The 20,802-nt window shown below is 47.3% G+C and overlaps 2 protein-coding genes across 2 annotated transcripts in view; both read right to left on the reverse strand.

Annotated features, from left to right (window-relative positions):
• LOC144116157 (nose resistant to fluoxetine protein 6-like) overlaps positions 1-20,802 on the reverse strand; it is a 327,068-nt gene that overhangs the window by 154,870 nt on the left and 151,396 nt on the right. The gene's annotated exons all lie outside the window — the stretch shown is intronic.
• LOC144116156 (uncharacterized) lies at positions 8,088-10,403 on the reverse strand. Its single transcript, XM_077650864.1, has one exon. It carries the CDS (start codon positions 10,228-10,230, stop codon positions 9,373-9,375), a length of 858 nt encoding a protein of 285 aa, XP_077506990.1. The 5' UTR covers positions 10,231-10,403; the 3' UTR covers positions 8,088-9,372.

The raw sequence follows: 20,802 nt of genomic DNA on the forward strand, positions 1-20,802 counted from the left end.
TTCAACCTTTCTTTTTTCAAGCAAGGAGAATGGAATAAACAGTCATTACCGGGACTAATATACGCCGAAGATATAGTGCCAATGGCTGACAACAAATAAGATTTACAGAAGTTGATAGACATATGTGGTACAGAGGGAGATAGATTAGGTTTCAAGTTTAGTAAGGAAAAATCTGCAGTCATGATTTTTAGTGATGAGGTCGGCGAGCATAGAATACAGGAGTTCATGCTGGAAGCAGTGGATGAGTACAAGTATCTTGGGGTGTGGATAAATAACAGTGCTGAGTATCTGACAGAGCATGAAAAATATGTAATGAATAAAGCTAGTAGGAATGCAGCTGTCATGAAAAATAGGGCACTGTGGAATTACAATAGGTATGAAGTGGTAAGAGGGATCTGGAAAGGGGTGATGGTCCCTAGCCTGACTTTCGGTAATGCGGTCCTGTCCGTCCGTCCGTCCGTCCGTCCGTCCGTCCGTCCGTCCGTCCGTCCGTCCGTCCGTCCGTCCGTCCGTCCGTCCGTCCGTCCGTCCGTCCGTCCGTCCGTCCGTCCGTCCGTCCGTCCATCCATCCATCCATCCATCCATCCATCCATCCATCCATCCATCCATCCATCCATCCATCCATCCATCCATCCATCCATCCATCCATCCATCCATCCATCCATCCATCCATCCATCCATCCATCCATCCATCCATCCATCCATCCATCCATCCATCCATCCATCCATCCATCCATCCATCCATCCATCCATCCATCCATCCATCCATCCATCCATCCATCCATCCATCCATCCATCCATCCATCCATCCATCCATCCATCCATCCATCCATCCATCCATCCATCCATCCATCCATCCATCCATCCATCCATCCATCCATCCATCCATCCATCCATCCATCCATCCATCCATCCATCCATCCATCCATCCATCCATCCATCCATCCATCCATCCATCCATCCATCCATCCATCCATCCATCCATCCATCCATCCATCCATCCATCCATCCATCCATCCATCCATCCATCCATCCATCCATCCATCCATCCATCCATCCATCCATCCATCCATCCATCCATCCATCCATCCATCCATCCATCCATCCATCCATCCATCCATCCATCCATCCATCCATCCATCCATCCATCCATCCATCCATCCATCCATCCATCCATCCATCCATCCATCCATCCATCCATCCATCCATCCATCCATCCATCCATCCATCCATCCATCCATCCATCCATCCATCCATCCATCCATCCATCCATCCATCCATCCATCCATCCATCCATCCATCCATCCATCCATCCATCCATCCATCCATCCATCCATCCATCCATCCATCCATCCATCCATCCATCCATCCATCCATCCATCCATCCATCCATCCATCCATCCATCCATCCATCCATCCATCCATCCATGCATCCATCCATCCATCCATCCATCCATCCATCCATCCATCCATCCATCCATCCATCCATCCATCCATCCATCCATCCATCCATCCATCCATCCATCCATCCATCCATCCATCCATCCATCCATCCATCCATCCAAACACACAAAGAAGCGACGAGACGGCACGGCAAACAGGTGTCGTTGTGCTTTTTTACAGCGCTCGCAACGCAACGTGCGCTCTGTATGCAAGCTTACTGAGGTCTACGTAGTGAAATTGTCTACTGGCCAGGGTAGGCAAAGGTGTTTAGCTTCACGGGCACATTTGAGAAGCCGCTGAGTCGGCTGTTAGCTGAAGTGTAGTCGGTACGTGAATGCAGAGAAAAAGATTATTAAAGTGTAGCACTTCACTTTATAGATGTGACTGCAATGCATCCGCATTTTTGAGTCATTAAAAGCTGGGCATCTGCCATAATCATCACTCGTTTTAGCCTTCCGGCAACTTGTTACGGGAGAGACGGTACGCTAAAACGTCTTCTGGCATGCGCCGCGCTAACCGGAAAATCCGCTGTCCGGTAACACGGTAAACAGTAACGTAAACGCGGTAACGATATACTATAACGCTCTATAAAGTCGTCTATGAGATAGCGCTCAGGTGTGGGCGTGTTTACATTGGGCAGACCGGCCGTTGTTTCAACGAGAGAGCGATTGAGCACAAACGAACAATAAAAAAATGAAAGGGGGAACCTCCCTGATCACTGCAGAGATTGTCAAGATTGCGGACCGGTGCTGGAAGAGGAAAAGTTTATTGGCAGAGGTAGAGAGCGAGTTGAGAGGGAAGTTATCGAAGCATTTCACATACAGAAAGGTGGGCCCACGTGCATAAGCACTTCGTCGGTCAAACTCAGCGGCCGGGAACTGGATTTTTTAGATGGTCATGTGTAGATCTTGTGATCCAATCTTGTTATCATGTTCGCAAGTTTTTCTTGCCTTGTTCTGTGAGTACCAATTCTCTGGCTTTTATGCTTAAATGTAATCTTTTTCTATACATGTATTTTTTCTTGTTAGCTTGTCCTCACTATGACAACGCACTGATGGTGATAATGTACTGGCGTATAAAGGTGGTGTTTTCCGAAATAAACTCAGTTGGTAGTAGGCGCTCTTTCTGTCTCTGTGTCTTCCTGTGTTCGTTCCCTTGCGCCATTCAACTTTATGATGAACCAACTAGCGCAACAGCAAGTACTTCTGCGAATAGAAAACGGAAGGCGAATGAAAATTAAAAAAAAACTGAGTGCACAACATGACCAAAAACATCTTTAATGCCAAGAAGAATTAAGCTGAAATCACACTCCGAAGCGTTGAGAATTTAATCAAATGAAGCAGAAAAAATTTTCATATTGTCAGCAGGAACATTTTGCACTCCGGTTTAGATGAACCAGCTTACAAGACCTTCTTTATGTGCAACGGTAAATACTTCCACAATAATGAAGCATGAGGACGGATATACAAGTACTTAATTGGTCAATATTACGCAGAATATTACTCGAAATAAAGCGGTGGCGGCATCGCGCTGTAAAGACGATTTAAGGCATGCATCTGATTTGGCTGGTAGGCGCACCAGCTGCTCTGTAGGCAGCGATTCACAGACAGTGAGAGTTTAGTTGCTCGGCAAGGAAAAATTTCTCGTACGGTCGTTGCGAGCGCTACAAACAGTGAATTGCAGCACTCGAATTAGTGGCAGCTGCCGCCGCCGCTGTGCTGTATACTGCAACGCTGGCAGGGTCGCCTATTCAAACCACGCACGACCGCACCAGCTCGTACCGCGTGCATGCCAAGCTGCATTCAAATGAACCGATGCAGGAAAAGCGGCGAATACACTAGGCAGAAATCCCGGACTGTCCCTTTCCGCGCTTGTTTTCTTCTCCTACTGTTCTCTTTCGCCGTCAGCGTAGCGCGCACAGAGCGAAGTCCTTCCTTGTGCAGGTTCCAAGGTCAGCCATGCATTTATTTACTTCAAGCAAGATGCGAGATCGGATGGCTGAGACCGGCTGCGTGCCGCGGAGCCTCTGAATTTCATGCCACTGGCGGCAGTTACACACGACATCGTCCGTTTCTTGTTTCTTACGCTTTCCAAGTACTGGAAATTGCCGGCCGCTAAGTAACCGCGCTTCGGGCACGTGTTAGGCGCTGAGATCGGGGCCAATTACGGTGCGCGAAGGGGTGAGCGTCCCACGCTGCTGCTACCGGCAGCGAAGGCAGCCCAGAGAAAGAGCGCTGCCAACATGTTGGTCACCACAGGGCAGATCGGAACGGACTCCTGACGCCACTTGGGGCGGATTAGGAGCGATTGATTTACTCCACTCTAGTGGGAACAGGAGGTCGAGTTCCCAAGCACGTCAGTCGGCTCATGGGCACAACACCCCCTCACTGAGCACCACCAAATCGTCTGGACCCCAGACCACGAGGGTCTGAAGGGAAATGAGAGGGCACATGCTCTAGCTCGAGGCATCATCAACCGGGCGGGGCCACAAACCGTGCCCGCTTTTACACCTCTAGCTTCTAGGTATAACAAACGCCTCGAGTTTCAGCGTCTTCAAATGAGACACTTCCCTCCTACTTACAGGAAATTAGGACACCCCAGATGCCGTCTCTTGGCGGCAGATACAGACGAACACATTTCCAAACCTCCATAGACTACATCTCATACACCCAACATTATTCACCCACACATGTCCCTGGTGCCAGGCTCGCACTACACACTTCCACATTTCGTGGGGATGCGGGGCCAAACCAAACAATCTGCAGACGAAAAAAAAACGTATTTTGAGGGGTGAGAGGCGCTGCTGACGAACGATAACCTAGAGGACCAATGGGCCCTCATACAACCGGTCGACTGGGCAGCTCAAGCCAGTGGAGCCCTCTAATAAGTATCGCACCAGTAAGCTCGAACAACTCCCTTTCTTGTTAATAAAGCTTTTCCTCCTCCCCCACTCACGTGACCCCTAATTACGTGACCTGAAGCATGACATTATTTCGACCTTTCCAGAGAAACCTCGAATTAGCCTCTAATCATCCTCAGCCTAACTACGTCCACTGCAGGACAAAGACCTCCCTCATATGCCTCCAGCTATCCCTGTCCTGTGCCACCTTAATTACCCCTGCAGACTTCCTTATCTCATGCGCCTACCTAACTTTCTGCAGCCAACTGTTGCGCTTGCTTTCTCTTGGAATCAGCCCTTTACCAGTAACGAGCATCGGTTATCTTGCCTTAGCATTACATGCCCCGTCCCTGCCTATTTCTTCGTCTTGATTTCGACTGGGATGTCATCAACTTGCGTTTGTTCTCTGACCTACTCTGCTGCCTTCACGTCACTTAACGTTACGCGTATCATTACCCTTTCCATACATCGCTGCGTTTTCCTCAATTTAATTTCAGAAGCAAGGCTAAATGGTGGGCCTGTTGGTAATGCATGTTCAAATAGGTTTTCTGCCGCCAAAGAAAAGACTTGCACACGACAGTGAATGGCACAGGACCCGGGCTGGACGAACAGCTCAAATTTTTATTCTTGATATAGAATTTTTATTTTAGATAAATTAGACAGTTTTCGTTAACCTCCACGTTTTCGCCCCATAGATGAATACCGGAAATATACAACTTTTATATGAGCCGCTGCGATGGCTCAGTGGTTATGGTGCTCAGCTGCTGACCCGAAAGACGCGGGTTCGATCCCTGCCGTGGCGGTCGCATTTCGATGGAGGCAATGCTAGAGGCTCACGTATACTGTACAATGTCAGTGCACGTTAACAAACCCTAGGTGGTCGAAAGTTTCAGACGGACCAACGGAAATTCGAAAGCCCTCCGATGCCCCGTGGGACGCATTCATGATGCAAGTTCTCGTCGCTCGCCTGGAACTACCAGCCGCACCGACATTCCTTTCCTTCGCCTTCGCCGAGGACGACGGTGCCGTGTCTTTTCTGGCGCGGGTCGAGCTCATAATGGGATGTTTCGTCCGCAGCAACGCTCACACGATTTAAAAAGCAGTTTGCCGGTATGCGTGAGTAGCAGCTAGGTGGAGGCAGAAATGCACGAGACAGTGTCACCTTTACTTTCCGCGCGCATTAGTGCTACAAAATGCAATACGAAACGCGTTTAAGAGAGAACACATGTATTATTTATAAGCAGCACCAATGTGCACTCTGTCAAGTACATTGAGGAAATGGCCATATACGAAAGCCGAATGCCGTGAAAAAGTAAACAGCAGCAAGGTGGATTCGCTTGGTGTCATCCGCCTTAAAAAGAGTTCCAAGTACGAGAGATTTTCGTTCACGGGCTTAGCACATTGTTGTCGTGAAATGTGCACGTGTATAATTTGCACTTTTTGGTTTGAATAACGCGCTACACACTAACAAAACGACACCGGAACGAAGGACAGAGGACAAGTGCGCACTAACAACTCGCACGTTCGCTCTAATTTGCACGTTCGCTCTCAGGTGATGCGACATGCCCTACCCTTCTGGAGCTTTTGCATTGTATACAACGCACGAAGGGGGCATCCCGGTTCATGAGAGCGCGAGTGGCTGTTTGTCGTATGCGGCAGCTTGATTTAAGTGCCTTTATCCCATAGCTTAATCCCCCTAAACAACCCGAAACCAGGCTCGAAAGCGGAATTTTGAAACCGAAACTCCAAGAGCGTTTACTCGTGAACATCATTCACATTCGTCCGATATTAAATCAAAGGACCACAATCAGTATGGCAATCATTACAAAATATGTCTAAAAACATAGAAAAAATGTTTAAGAGTGGCATATAATCACTTTCTCTACCGCAGTTTTCCAGATTCAAATTCAAACTATACCAGTCCTTAACTTAGCGAGAAAAATACTGTGCTATCCACAATAATGTGTTGTAAGATGGCGCCCAAGATGGCGTCTTACAGGTGGGGACCGCTTTTCTGGCTCAGCTTTACCCCACTGGCACGTGCGCAGCAAGCAGACGCCGCGACGGCCGCCCTTCGCCAATCATTCAGAACTTCACTTCACTTCACTTTATTCACCTTAAAGACCCCCTTCAGGGGGTATTACATAAGGGGTGGGTTAATATGTTGATCAACAAGTACAAGTCATTGCTTTGAAATAATTGCTTAGCGTATCTGAAAATGCAGACAGGTGTGTGATGGCAGCGATATCGGTGGGGAGGCCATTCCAGTCCACAACAGTTCGGAGAAAAAATGAACCTGAAAAAGTTGCAGTACGCGACACAGGGCGGGCGATCTGAAACGGATGGGCAGTGCGGTGAGATATGCGGTTCGGATGAGTAATGTAGGGTGGTTGATTTAGAGAACTATGGAAAAACTTGTGGAGCAAATAGAGGCTGGCAATGCGGCGGCGGTCTGCGAGGCTTTCAAGAGCGGAATTCTTCTTCAGAGCTGAAACGCTGGTGGTATATGAATATGCAGAGTGAATGAAACGAATGGCGCGGTTCTGAACTGATTCGAGTGCATTTGTTAGGTATGCATGGTGTGGGCTCCAGATGGGGCTGGCGTACTCAAGTTTGGGTCTGATGAGGGTTTTATAAGCGAGCAGCTTCACGTGTTGCGGCGCATGACGAAGATGACGTTTCATGAATCCTAGAGATCTGTTAGCAGATGATATGATTGTGGTAATGTGTGTTCGCCAAGAAAGATCGCTGCAGAGGGTGACACCAAGATACCTAAACGATTGGACGCTTTCTATAAACGAGTTAGCAACTGCATAGGAAAAAATAAGAGGGTTGTGTTGTCGATGAAAGGAAATGAGTTTGCATTTGTTAGCATTTAGCGTCATTAGCCAGAGGTCACACCATTTATGGACGCTGTTAAGGTCGTTTTGAAGGGCCATTTGATCAGAAATGTTAGTGACAGTGCGATAGATTACGCAGTCATCAGCGAAGATACGAATTTTACATGACACATGTGAAGCTAGATCATTAATATATATTAGAAACAAGAGTGGGCCGAGCACAGATCCCTGAGGGACGCCAGATTTAACAGGGAGAGCGCTTGAGCGGTGGTTGTTAATAGAAACGAACTGAGATCGGTTAGCTAGAAATTCTTTAATCCATTGCAGGATATTAGGGTGTAAATTTAAAAGGGCGAGTTTTAGTATTAGGCGCTGGTGAGGTACCTTGTCAAATGCCTTCGCAAAATCTAAAAATAACGCATCGGTCTGCAGGTTGCGGTCAAGGTTAGCATGCACGTCGTGAGTGAAGATTGCCAGTTGGGTTTCGCAGGAGAGCCCCCTACGAAACCCGTGTTGAGCCGGATCAAGGAAGCTGTTTGAATCTAGAAAGTTTATGATATGGGAATAGATGACATGTTCCATGATTTTGCAAGGCACGCTGGTTAAGGAGATGGGACGATAATTTAGCGGAGAATCCTTTTGACCTGATTTGTGGGCCGGGATGACCCTCCCCACCTTCCAGTCGTCCGGTAAAGTTCCTGTCGACAGCGATTGCAGAAACAGTAATGAGAGATAAATGGCAGAAATGTGTTTTGTGTTTTTCAGTACTTTTGAGTTCATTTCGTCCACTCCAGCGGCTGACGAAAGTTTAATTCTGTCGATAAGGTTTTCGATACCCTGCGCTGTGATTTCGATGGGAGACATTGCTGGCAGTGTTAGAGTAGGCGGAGTGGGCAATGGTGAGGCAGTTTCGTTTGTGAAAATAGATACAAACGCGCGATTAAATATTTCGGCACATTCAGTATCACTGGCATCCTCGCCTGCGGCATTCGTTAGAGCGATGATGCGAGTTGCTTGCGGATTTATTATTTCCCAAAACCTCCTGGGGTTATTCGTTAGGATTTTTGGTAGATCAGTTTGGAAAAATGCTTGTTTGGCGCAGCGAATTGCATTGTAATACGTGTCCTCGGCCTGATAGTACCTATCCCATGCATCTGCGTCTGGGCTCCGTTTCGCTGCACTATAAAGTCGTTTTTTTCTTCTTTCTAATCTCTTAAGGTTGTGTGAAAACCACGGTTTTTGGCGGTTTGCTCGAAAGCTGATAGAGGGAATAAATTTGTTTGTCAGTTCTTCGATCTTCTTTTTGAAAATCGACCAGTTATCATTGACAGACCGGTGATGAAATGTGGATTGAAAATAAGGCAGGAATGCTTCTAGCTCGTTGTTGATTTCTTCGTAATTGCCTTTGTCGTACATACGGATGGTTTTCTTGAACGTTTGGCGGGATGTGGGGGAGAACTTGAATATGGCATGAATAACCTTATGATCACTGATTTCACGCAGGTAAGTAACCGATGATAAGCTTTCAGGGTTGTTGGTCAGTATTAAGTCCAGAATATTTGAAGATCCGTGAGCGACGCGTGTCGGTTCGAGCACCATTTGCGTCAGGTTAAAGTTTAAGCATACATCTACGAATTCTCTTGCTTCAGGGTTACCGGCGGTTAGTGGTCCTACGTTTTGCCAATCGATGCCAGGGTAGTTAAAATCGCCTAAGAGAACAATTTGCGCACCAGGGTGTTTTTTAGTAATTTGGACTAGTGCATCGTTCAGGTTAAGCGCGAATCCTGGGTTGCTGTTGGGGGCCCTGTAGCAGACGCCAAGTAGAACTGTTTCCGGTGGAGCGCAACATTTTAACCACAATATTTCTAGATCTGAACTAATGTTAACATGAGAACAAGATATTTGGCTGTTAATGGCAATAAGAACACCTCCTCCGCGTGTGCCTTGACGATCATTGCGGTAAACATTGAAATTTGGCAATTCACCCAGAATTTCATTATCTGTCACGTCGCTTGTCAGCCACGTTTCAGTTAAGATTAATATGTTGCTGCCTGAAGATGACAGGAGATTAGACAGGGCTTCGCGCTTTGGAAGGAAACTGCGTATATTGGTGTAGATTATGGAAAAAGAAAGATTAACTCGACGGGTAGCCTGTGGTTGCTTGCGCGCGATCCGACGGCGACATGATTCCTATGCGATTTCTTTCACGGTCTGTGTGTCTTGGTCAAACATATAACGTTTTGGTCCCATGTGCAGCGTTTTGTATCGAAGGGAAAAGGGTCCTGACTTGGTTCTGGCGAAAGCCACAAGGTGTTTTCGGGCATTTCGGACGGGCCGAGAAAAATCTTCGCCGATACTGAAATCTGTATTTTTAAGCTTAGGGCCATTCGAAAGAATGACCCCTTTGGTTTTGAAAGCAGACAGCTTCACTATTATAGGTCTGTGGCGGTCAATGCTGTGACGGCCAAGGCGGTGTGCGCGCTCTATGTCTTTAGGGTCGATTACGAGGTTCAAGCTATCAAGGCAGTGCTGGATTATTATTTTTTCTGATTGGTCATATGATTCTTTCTCATTTGGGTCGGGAAGTCCATAGAATACTAGATTGTTTCTTCTTGAGCGGTTCTCAAGGTCATCCAGACGTGTGTCTATCTCGGAAAGCTGGTGGGTCGTTCTAGCAGTGCTGGTTTGAAGTGTTTCGATTTCTGTTCGCAGGGTACTAATTACCTCAAATTGGGTTTCAAGATTCGCAATTCGTTCACTTAGGGCAGATATTGTTTTATCTGTTGTTACTAGTTGATTTTTCAGGCCTTGGACTTCAGAAATAAGTTTTCTCTGACCAGCGCTCAACTTTTGCAGTTCGGCCAAAACAGCATCAGTATTAGGTGGTCCCGGATTTGTTTCAACATCGCCCGATAGTAATAGTAAAGCACGAATCACATTGACACATTCAACAGCAAGGCAGAAGCAGCACTGTGGGCTCGGCAGCTGCACCAGACAATAATTACTAGATTTCTTAGCAAAAAGAGTATATGGAACACCGACCTGCATGACGAAGGTAAGCGGATTAGCGGTCCGTACAGTGGCACAGCCGCAAAGCCCACAGTGTGCCGAAAGTGGGTGTCGCTGTTTTATAGCTGACGCAAACGGTGCTGTCGGTGACGATGGGGCTGCCGACGCCGCTTGTTTGGTCCAGTTTTCGAGAGGTGGCGTTGCCAGGGGCTCCCAAGTGTCGGACCAATGGAATGTATTTGGCGAAGGTTTGGCGCATGACGTAATCTTCAAGGCTCGGATGCCAGTGTAGCGAAAGAAAAGGTTGGCTTCTCGAAAGGAAGAGCGAACGACCTTTGATTTTGATTTTTACACCTTTTCGGGGCGCGCATGGCTCTGGTATTTTGCAGAGGTTATCATCGATGCGTCATCTATACACCGGGCTTGTCTAAAATGTCGAGAACCCTGGTCAGTGGCCCTTTAAATTAAAGTTCAAAGCATTTAAAACTGCTTTCTCTGAAGACTACTGCACGGCCACTTTGCATGCCCGAAAAAAAAAACTCGTAAAATTCGCTAAGCAAACCATGCCAGGACAGTCGTTTCAGCTTCACTGCAACAAGCTTAACTATTAAAATTCACTAATACTTTAAACAACACTGAAGTTTACATTGCGGTCATATTATCTAAAATATTCTAACGACCGGTTCAGCTAGGCATACTCAAAAGCCCGGAAAATAGTTAAGGTGGTTCCACTCCATAAATCTGGTAACAACCACACATAAGCTTATTATCGACCAATATCACTAACCAGCATTTGCTGCAAAATCATAGAGCATGTCATAATTCTTCACCTGGTAAGATTTATTGAATCCAACTCATTTTTCATTCTCATGCAACACAGCTTCAGAAAATTGTTTCTTGCGAAACATAGCCTCTCACTTTCCCTAACGGCCTCCATTGCGTTCTAGACCATGTTTCTTATTATTAATATTATTATAATGGCTCTTTATTATTAAAATAATAAAGGAAGGCAGATATCTTCCTAGCCACGGGATCAGTCATCGAAACCTGAAGCATCTGAGCTGGGGCTAGCGCGACAAAAAGGGCAGGAAAAGGAAGAGAAAGAAGGGAGCCATAGAAAGGAAAGGAGAAAGAAGAAGAAGACTGGTGAGCTGCCGCTAGCTCGAAGCTAGCTCGAAGACGAGATTAGGAGATCGAACGACGGTGCTGACCGACGGTGCTGACGTGTTCTTGCTGGTGCTTGGCTTCGAGCTCAACTGTGGTGTCCTGGTGGTGCCTACGTGGTCATCTCTGGTGAGGCCGTTCTGCGTGGGGGATTTGGCCAGGTCTCAGGTTAGGTCTGTAGGCCAGGTTAATGTGCATTTGAGGGTGCGTTTGGCTCAGGTATGTCGCTGACCTCCCCGGGTGGAGGGTCGGCAACCTTGTTTGCCAGCTTGCCCACCCAAAGCTTGCCGCTAGAAAATTTTCGTAAAAATGGAATTGACATCATCCCTGTGGCTCTCGTGCCGATCGGTGAGGGAACGATCAAGATGAAAAGCTCCAAGGTCCTTCAGCAGGAGCTAAGCTCTCTCACTACCCACTACCTCCAGATCTCTGAGGTGCGACCGTTCGGCCGGAGAGGCATTGTTTGCAGGTCCGCTGACATTGATTGTGTCACAGACCTGCTCCAGTGCAAAATTTTTCAGTCATTAGCGGTTAAAGCCTTCATCCCGGAACAGCTCGCATGTTCCAAAGGTATTGTTCGTGGCGTGGACACAGCATCTTCCCCGCAGGATATACTGGAGGAGTTTCAGGATGCAGGTGTGGGGGTTCTTTCTGTCTACCGGTGCAATAGAGAATTCAATGGTGTGCGTGTTGCGACAGAGTCAGTTAGCACTACGTTTGCTGGTTCCTCCTGTCCTTCTGAACTCAAGGTTTGGCCGATAGTGTATCGTGTGGACCCTCTGCAGCCCCGTCCTCTTCAGTGCAACAACTGTTGGCGTTTCGGTCACAGTGGTAAAGCGTGTAAGTCGGCGACCCGCTGCCGTGTTTGTGGAGAAGGGCATTCAGATGACAGCTGCGCCTCTGATCAGCCCCAGTGTTGCCTATGCAAGGGCAACCACTCAGCTGATGATGTCAACTGCTCGAAACGAGCCGGCGAACAAAGCCTGCTCGATATCATTCAAGCGAAACGATGTTCGAGAGCAGATGCTTATGCACTTCTGGATCGGAGGGATACTACATATGCCAGCCGTGCGCGAAGCTCTGTTGCTGATATACCATCAAGTTTGATTACTACAATAGTGTCCTCAGTAGAACAGGCTCTTTCTGTGGTGGTCGAGCGAATGCTGGGCAGTTTCACCGAGGCTCTATCTCAACTTGTTGCTGGCCAATCTCTGCCTACTGAATCACATGTTTCGGCGGCTACGCCGGCATCACTCCCAAGTGCTGCTAGTAAGAGTCATTCCATGTCGCCTCCTACCGTGCCACAAGTACCGCCTGCCAACAGCGCTCCTGACAGTGTCGCTCACGTAGATACTTGTAGCATGGACGTTGAAATGCTCACCACTTCCCAGAAGCGTCGAGCTTCTTCCTCACCCCCGAAGTCAGCTGTGTCGCAAGTCAAAGCAAAGAAAGGACCCCCCAAATTAATTCCCCAGACTGATGTCCTGAAGGAGGCTGTTGATGCCTCTTTAACCAGTCGATAATCATGGCGGGTCTAAAAGTTATGCAGTGTAATTGTCGCTCCGTACTTTCTTCTCTACCGGATCTTGAATTACTTCTTCATAAACATAATCCAGATATTGTGATTTTACAAGAAACGTGGCTCTCTCCACTTAAATCATTCACATTTAAAAAATTTCGTGTTTCAGGGTAGATCGCGTTAATGGCAGGGGTGGTGGGTTAATAACTATGATCTCTACGAAAATATGTCACCGGGCATCAATCTCGCAGCCAGTTATGCGCCCTGACTGTGAGTTGTTGGCGGTTGAAATCTCCCTTCCACAGTGCGCCAAAGTCACTATTGCTAACGTCTACTTCCCAATCGGTGTTCACAGGACAGACTGTTTGGATACCTTACTGAGCGGCGCAAACAGCACAGTCATCGCAGGAGATTTTAATTCGCACCACAGTGTCTGGGATAGTCGCTCTGACTCCTGCGGCCAGCTTCTGTGGTCCTGGATGTCAATGAATGCAGTGCGCTGCTGTAATTCCGGAGCAGTAACCTTTATGCGAGGAGGATCCCGTTCAGTCATAGATTTAACATTAGCATCTCGTGGGGTTGGCGTATCTGCATGGTCAACTGAAGACTCGGGTATATCTAGTGACCACTTTCCAATAACCTTTTCTATTATATCCTCGCCTATCAGAAAAGGTGGTGCAACCATGAAATTTGTAAACCACATTATGTACAAAAAATTGATATCTGCCTCACTCCCCTCCATAGTTAGCTCAGGTCGAGCACAAAGAGCTCAGCGGACAATTACCTTTCTGCAAGATGCTGCTGAGAGCTCTGTATTCTCGGTGTGCACTACTGCTCCTGCCAGACAGCCGTCTCCTTGGTGGACGGAGGAGTGTGAGAAAGCTTATCGTCGTAGAAAAGCAGCCTGGAAAAGCCTTTCCTATAATCAGAGCCCAGCTAATTGGATAAATTATAAGTTTTTCTCTGCATGTTTCAAAAGAACTGTTAAAAGGCAAAGGAGGATTATAATAAAAATTTAAACACGTATCTCTCAAAACCCCAGAATAAGAAGGCTCTGTATAGATTCATGGCGCAGAATAACAGCTCTCCGGCCTCCAATCGCATAAGGTTATGGTAATGTCTCCGCAGGAGGCTAAGCAAAACCTTGAACGCATCGCGCAGGGGCTGGCCTTACGTTTCCAGGTACAGAAAGCAGAACCTTTGCACACTCTCACCCCCAGCTCGGACTATCCTGAGGTCGACGTGACGGAGCTCCTGCAAATTGTTTCCTCGATGCACTCTGCTGCTGCGGGATCTGACGGGATTACTGTGGGCATGTTAAAGATTTTAGCGCACGACTTTCCAACTCACCTTCTAGATATTGTAAATGCGTCATTGGAAACCTCTTGGATTCCTCACAGTTGGAAAATTGCGAAAATAATTTTATTTTTAAAAAATGCAGACAATGGATTTCAAGTAGACAATATTCGGCCGATTGCTTTAACCTCAAATTTAGTAAAGCTAATAGAAAGAGTAGTACACAGTCGCCTCACAAAGCATGTTCATCAATTAACGGCCTCAGCCCCGCACAGATTGGCTTTCGTCGCGGTTGTTCCATATGGTCCGCGCATGTAGATCTCGAGAGCCGAATACGACTCTCAATGCGCCAGAGAGAAGTTTCGGCCTTGGTGACGCTTGACGTTGCGAAGGCCTATGACAGCGTGGAGCACACAGTCCTCATTAACAATCTTGCTCAACTACAACCACCGCATTACCTCTACGCCTGGATTTGTGAATTTCTAAAAGATAGATTTTTCTTCTGTACAGACGGATCTTTTTGTTCTAATACCTATGGTCAATCAAGAGGTGTGCCGCAAGGCTCTGTTCTTTCTCCGCTGCTTTTCAATATATTAGTTCGGGACATCCCCATTCATCCTAACGTTACAGTTTATGTATACGCAGATGATATAGCTTTTTTCGCATCAGCAAAGGATATTCATGTGCTCTACGGGTATTTGCAGGCATATCTGAATGCTCTTGAAGTCTGGTTGGACCAAATCAATTTATCGCTTAATGTCAGCAAATGTGGCGTGCTGGTATTTCCACCCGACGCTCCTATGTACATCTCGCTAGCCTACCGCTCCACTCCAGTTCCGCAGGTGGAGTCGGTTAAATACCTAGGTGTTACTTATGACCAAAATTTGGACTGGCGACACCATATTAAGAACAATGTTATTAAAGGGGAACGTGCACTGGGCCGTTTGACCCGAGTTGGCAATAAAAAGTTTGGCATGCGTCGTGACACGCTACTGTTGCTCTATAAGGCTTATATGAGACCGATTCTGGAATTTGGTTGCCCCTTGTTCTCTGGTAGCGCGAACTACAAGCTGTAGCCATTAGCCTTACTGGAAAGGCGTGCCCTACGGCTATGCCTCGGGCTCCCAAAATCAGCTTCCAACGCTGTCCTTTATCTGGAAGTCCGTATCCCCAACCTCTATTCCCGCTTCCAACTACTAACAGTGCGTACTTTCCTCAAGTCTTTTGACCCGGCCCCAGGCGTTAGTATTCCAATTTTTGTATCCCAACCACACCTTTTTTTGACTAATCACTGGCCACGTTATCAGCTTCCGCAAGTTAGGTTCACGCAGAATATGTTAGCTCCGCTTCAGGTTGATCTGATCTCCTTGCAACGAGTTGCTGACACGCAGGCTGATCCCGTCTTCTATTACGACTTTATTTTCCCGTCCCATGAGAAGCATATGCCCGCACATACCCTAAATGGTCTTCTTTCTGAACACCTACAGAATTTTCCACATCATACTGTTCTCTCCACTGATGCCTCCGGCAGCTGTGAGAAGGCGGCGATTGGCATATATTCGCAGGATCTAGCTTGGAGCTACTCCGTTCATATCCCTGATTATACTCCTATATTCTTCGCAGAGTTTTTGGCCATTGGTTTGGCTCTACTCAAAATTCCCAGACATGTCGCACATGTTCTTATTCTTACAGACTGCCTTTCAGTTATTGTCTCTCCCCAAAATTCGGAAAAATCTTTCTTGACTCGTTCACTTAGGTTTTTTGTTCCGAGCACAGTGCGCGAGATCCGTTTGGTCTGGGTACCTGGGCATTCAGGCGTCTATTTTAACGAGGTGGCTGATTTATTGGCAAGGTCAGCTCTCAGCGCACCTGTAATATATCCCGTCCCTCACCTCATTTTGTTAGCAACTTCACGTTTCCAGCGGTTCCAACATATTTCAGCCACTTTGAGGGATCCGTTGCTCAATACCGTGGACTTTCAACACCTAAAGTACCCATGGAATATCCGGTGGTGTAAGTCAAGGCTTTGTGAAGTGTCCATGACGCTCCTGCGATGTAGAATCCCTCACTTAAACTTGTACTTATGCAGGTGCGAGTTCGCTGCGACAAACCTTTGTGTATCATGTGGGCAAGTTGAATCAAGCGATCATTTTCTCCTCTCTTGCCGGCGGTTCGCGGTTCAGAGAAAGCAATATCTGGAGGTTCCTCTTTCGAGACTAGGACTGCCTCTGTCTCTTAGAGTTCTTCTATCGTTCGGTGCGAGCGCCAAGGGATTCCCGTTAAGCAGAGTATGCGGCTACCTTCACGATTACATAAGTGCAACTAATCGATTATCTTGTTGGCTATATACAAAATTCTTTCGCATGTCCAAAAAAGGCTAGATCGATTCTATTCCAGATGACTCATACCTCTTGAATTCATTTTATTTTTCCATTTTTTTTATCTTGATTCAGTCTTCTGACGTTTCCTTCCTCGCGCAAATGCTTCATTGGCATTCTACTCTATACCTTGGCCAATCCCCCCCACGTGGGTATGTGCTATATTACTTGAGGAGAAGAAGAAGAAGAAGGATAAGAGGTAAGGCGGACATGTACACTATATACAAATAAAAATATACAAAATACTTGTGGGATGCGGCGCCCACGCTTGGCTGCCATGAGTTCTCGGCACGGGGGCACGCAAACTGCGTGGGGACGGGGGAGTGGCCGGTCGCGGCCCACGACGGCACTGATGGGTTGCCCTGCACAAGGCAAAACATCGCACGGGCCCATAGTCTGCGTCTGCGGGCACCGACCAGAGGCGGGCAACCTCATGAGGTCGATCTAAACCTCAAAATGACCTCGAGCTGACGACGACAGGTGAGGTCAAGGTGAGGTCGGCGACGGCTCGAAATTCTGTGAGTGAGGTGAGCAAAACAGACCTCAACCTCACGCGTGAGTTTGAAGTTGAGTGAGGTCGTCATTCAGTGAGGTTGAAATTTTGAGGTCGAAACTTCATGCAGTTGCTGTGGCTTACTCCGACGAGAGCCTCTTCCGAAGCAAGGGTGGGGCGCACCACCGCAGTGTTGATGCAATGAAACTAGGTGTTCAGTTGCCCCTGTTTGGACAACCGGATGACGCAGTCCGCTCTTAGCTTTTGGTGCTGGGCCGTAATGCCCGTAAAGCCCGAACCTACCGGAAGACGCACCCCTTTGATCTTCCTCGAAGGAGTGCTGCTGTCACGGCACGTCAATTTCCCTACCCCTTCTCCCTCTGGCGCAGCTGCCTGCCGGTCGGGGGCGCGCAAAGCACATAACTCACGTTGACCGCGCGGAAGAAATTCGTAGCAGCGCGAATGGCCCCAAGCAAGACTGCTTCGTGTTCATGCTCGTTGCCGGCGCTGACGTCACGGCCCTTGCCTTGCAGTCGAGTAAAGGGATCCTGCTGAACATTAAACGGTGACTTAACACTGAATAGAGCAGTCGGCACAGGCGAGAGAATGTTATTCAAGCGGTTCCTAACAAGAACACTTGCTGATTTGATGAAAAAAGCACGAAGCCGAAAAACCTATATAACACCGTCAAAGCTTTTGATCGGTGTCTTCTCCTTCCGAATCCCACACTACTTCTGCATATGCCCGTTCCGTAATGCAAGCAGATGCATATATAATTTCACTTTTATATCCTTCCGAATAACCTCTCTTTGATCTCCTGTTTCTTGTTCCTTCTCTGAAATCAACATATTATGCCGAAACACCGCAGCAAGGGGCGAATGTACGTACCAGCATAGCGGTGTTATAGCGGTGAAAAAATGCAAAAATATAAGGAATGTATGGTGGTGTGGGAGCTGATTCCTTTTACTTTTTTTTTAATGGAGATAAGTGAATAGAACAGATCGCTTGCTGGAGTAGTGCTGCTGAGTCGCTGTTTCAAACCTTCTAATTTGACCTTTAATGGGGCACACTGTTGTTCGCTTCTGTTCTAGTGTGCGATTTTCGTTTGTAAATTTATAATCATTCTCTTTGTTTTTTTTCTTTCTTTTCTCGGATCGAATCAGTTAGGTTGGCGGCCTGCCTTGCAGACGAGCTGGCACTGCCCGCACCGTTATCTTCCCTTCAACTATTTTTTAGAGACCCACCGTTCACCTTAAGTGGCTTCGCAGAATGCTCGCGCGGTGCTCGCTGGTAAAAAAAAATGTCGAGGATGCCGGCGTGCCATTTATTAGTTCAATTTTGAAGGAAAACAAATAATTGACCCAAAGCACTGTCTCAAACTGGTTGACGAAATGGTGCCCAGAATTCTTTTCAGGCGTATGAGAATTTAGGCGGCGTTTCTTTTTGACCCCGGGCGAGGGGGAGGGGGAGCTCGGGAAAAGATTTTCCTGCGGCGAAATTTCACCGGGGAGCCGAGGTGCTCTTGACAGAGAGAGCGGTTTACGCTGTCCACTCTAGGCCAGTTGTTTTCATCCATGTGATTTCAATAAACTCGGCACAGTGTTCGAAGACGTAACCTAGCCTGTTCTTGCAAAGCGCCACGGAATCACCGAGGCATCGGAGAATTCCCAGGATTTTGAAACCATTACTACCAACGCCACCTGGAGGGAAGTGGTGGGTGGAAACAGGGGAGTATCTTGATTTGTCTGGACCCAAGAATGTCAGCATCATCATCCTTAATTATTAGCTGCAGGTATTCCTGTTTTCCCGCAGAATTGCTGTCTTCGGTTGCTGGGTAATATACAATATTTAATCAATATTCTCGTAACCTTTAATTACCTAGGGGCATATCAGATTTTGTCCGACTAATAAAGACGCACTAATATTATTATCATCATCACCGTCATCATCGCCATCATCTGGAGGGTCAACGGAGTGTGTCGTTGCATGGTTGTTGCATTATGTCATACATGAGAACTGGAGCGTTTACCCCCTGACAATCCGAATGTCATTAATGTGAACCAGGGTTTGGGCCCTCTTTGTAACGCGTCATGTGCGCATGTGTAGAATTGTGGGATCCATATGGACCTTGAAATGGCATCTGTCACGGTGAAGAGGGTTGGGCGGCAGCTATTTTTGCCACTTTACCGCAGAATTGGCCAAAAGTGTAGGAGTATTGTCAAATTAGTCCTTAATGTTTTGCAGTAACTACAACCCTCACATGACAGAATGCTTTCATAATAAAAAATACACCCCATTCAATATATTGCATACATATATGCCATGAAAGTTGCTCTGGCTCATGCTGGACTATTCCTTTTGAAAAATGTTTACATGTTTCAAAGGCCTAGCTACACATCGCTTTGCACGCGGCTAATCGATGTGGCAACATTGTGGGGAATAAACTGCCATGAATGTCGATGTCTATTTTTATAGATAATTACACATGATTTCGCATGCGTTTCACGGATTTGGAAAGATCATTTGCCTGTTGAAGTCTTGTGTCTAATCAGATAAACAGATTTGTTTCCTGGTGGGACTAATCGGATAAATATATTTGTTTCCTAGTTGGAACGCTTAGTACGAAAGCACTACTTCACGAGGTGAAACCGCCTCAGTAGCCTGTGTGATGCTTTACCTTGAAGGTGACCTTGGGCGAACGATAAATAAATAAATAAATAAATAAATAAATAAATAAATAAATAAAGTAACTATTGCCGCGACCAGGATTCGACTTTCGCGACGGCGCAAAGAGATAAGCTTCGCTGGCAACTGCACGAGAGCACTGTGCTAGTGCCGCCACCGATCACGCCTCATGTTAAACTGCAACACATTCTCGCGCTGTGCCTTGCACATCGCCTTCTCCATCAACTAATACCGCTACCAAAGAAATATTCGCGGCTTAGCTATGTGGCAGTAGAGACAGATGTGCGCTTCATGCGTTGGCGTGGACAACGTTGTGGCAGAAACACGGCAGTAGAGAAATATGCGTTGACGTTCAGAATATGCTGCAGAAACGCGGCAGTGGCGGCACTGAAACATAGGTCGAGAGCACTAGCGCAAGCACTAGCCATGCTTTTACACTCTCGCGAAGCTTGCGGTAAGAACCGAAACTTGCTCTCCGGAGACTCGAGTCTTGAGGTCCCCTGGCGCATAAATTGGGTTTCCCGCTCACCCGCTGGAACATCTCGTCTATGACCGGTTCTCCATCGACGCTCCGGGTCAGGATTCACAGGAAGAATAGGTAAAGTTTTTTTTTCGGAGACCCAACTTGGTTCAATGACACAGTTAAGAAAAAAAAATATAAGAAACTCACTTCTACACAGAATAAATACAACGCACCTCTGTCGGTGTACTACAGTCGCAGCTTGTTAAGTGTTCTCGAAGGCAGAATACAGAGGACTGAAAAGAGCGTTTGCGGGTGGCAAAAAGTTGGCCGTGATTTAGCTCTGGTTAAACCTGGAGTGACGCGATAGATACATCTGGCCGAGTGGAACTGGTTCAGTTTACCTCCGTTTCGCTGGGCGTTCCTTCATCTTCGTCCCTGGACGTGGATTCACTCTCTGCCCCTCTCCCCCTCCCCCACTCGGTTTCGCCAGCACGCCGCACCGCCGGCGGCAGCAGCTGCTCCGCACCACATGAACAACCACGTGACCAGCCACGGCGCCATCACGTAGCTCAAGGGGTGCCACGCTGAAGGCTCGAAGTGCTAGCATAGTGTA

The sequence above is a fragment of the Amblyomma americanum genome, chromosome 1, assembly GCF_052857255.1.
Source record: "Amblyomma americanum isolate KBUSLIRL-KWMA chromosome 1, ASM5285725v1, whole genome shotgun sequence".
Lineage (NCBI taxonomy): Eukaryota > Metazoa > Arthropoda > Arachnida > Ixodida > Ixodidae > Amblyomma > Amblyomma americanum.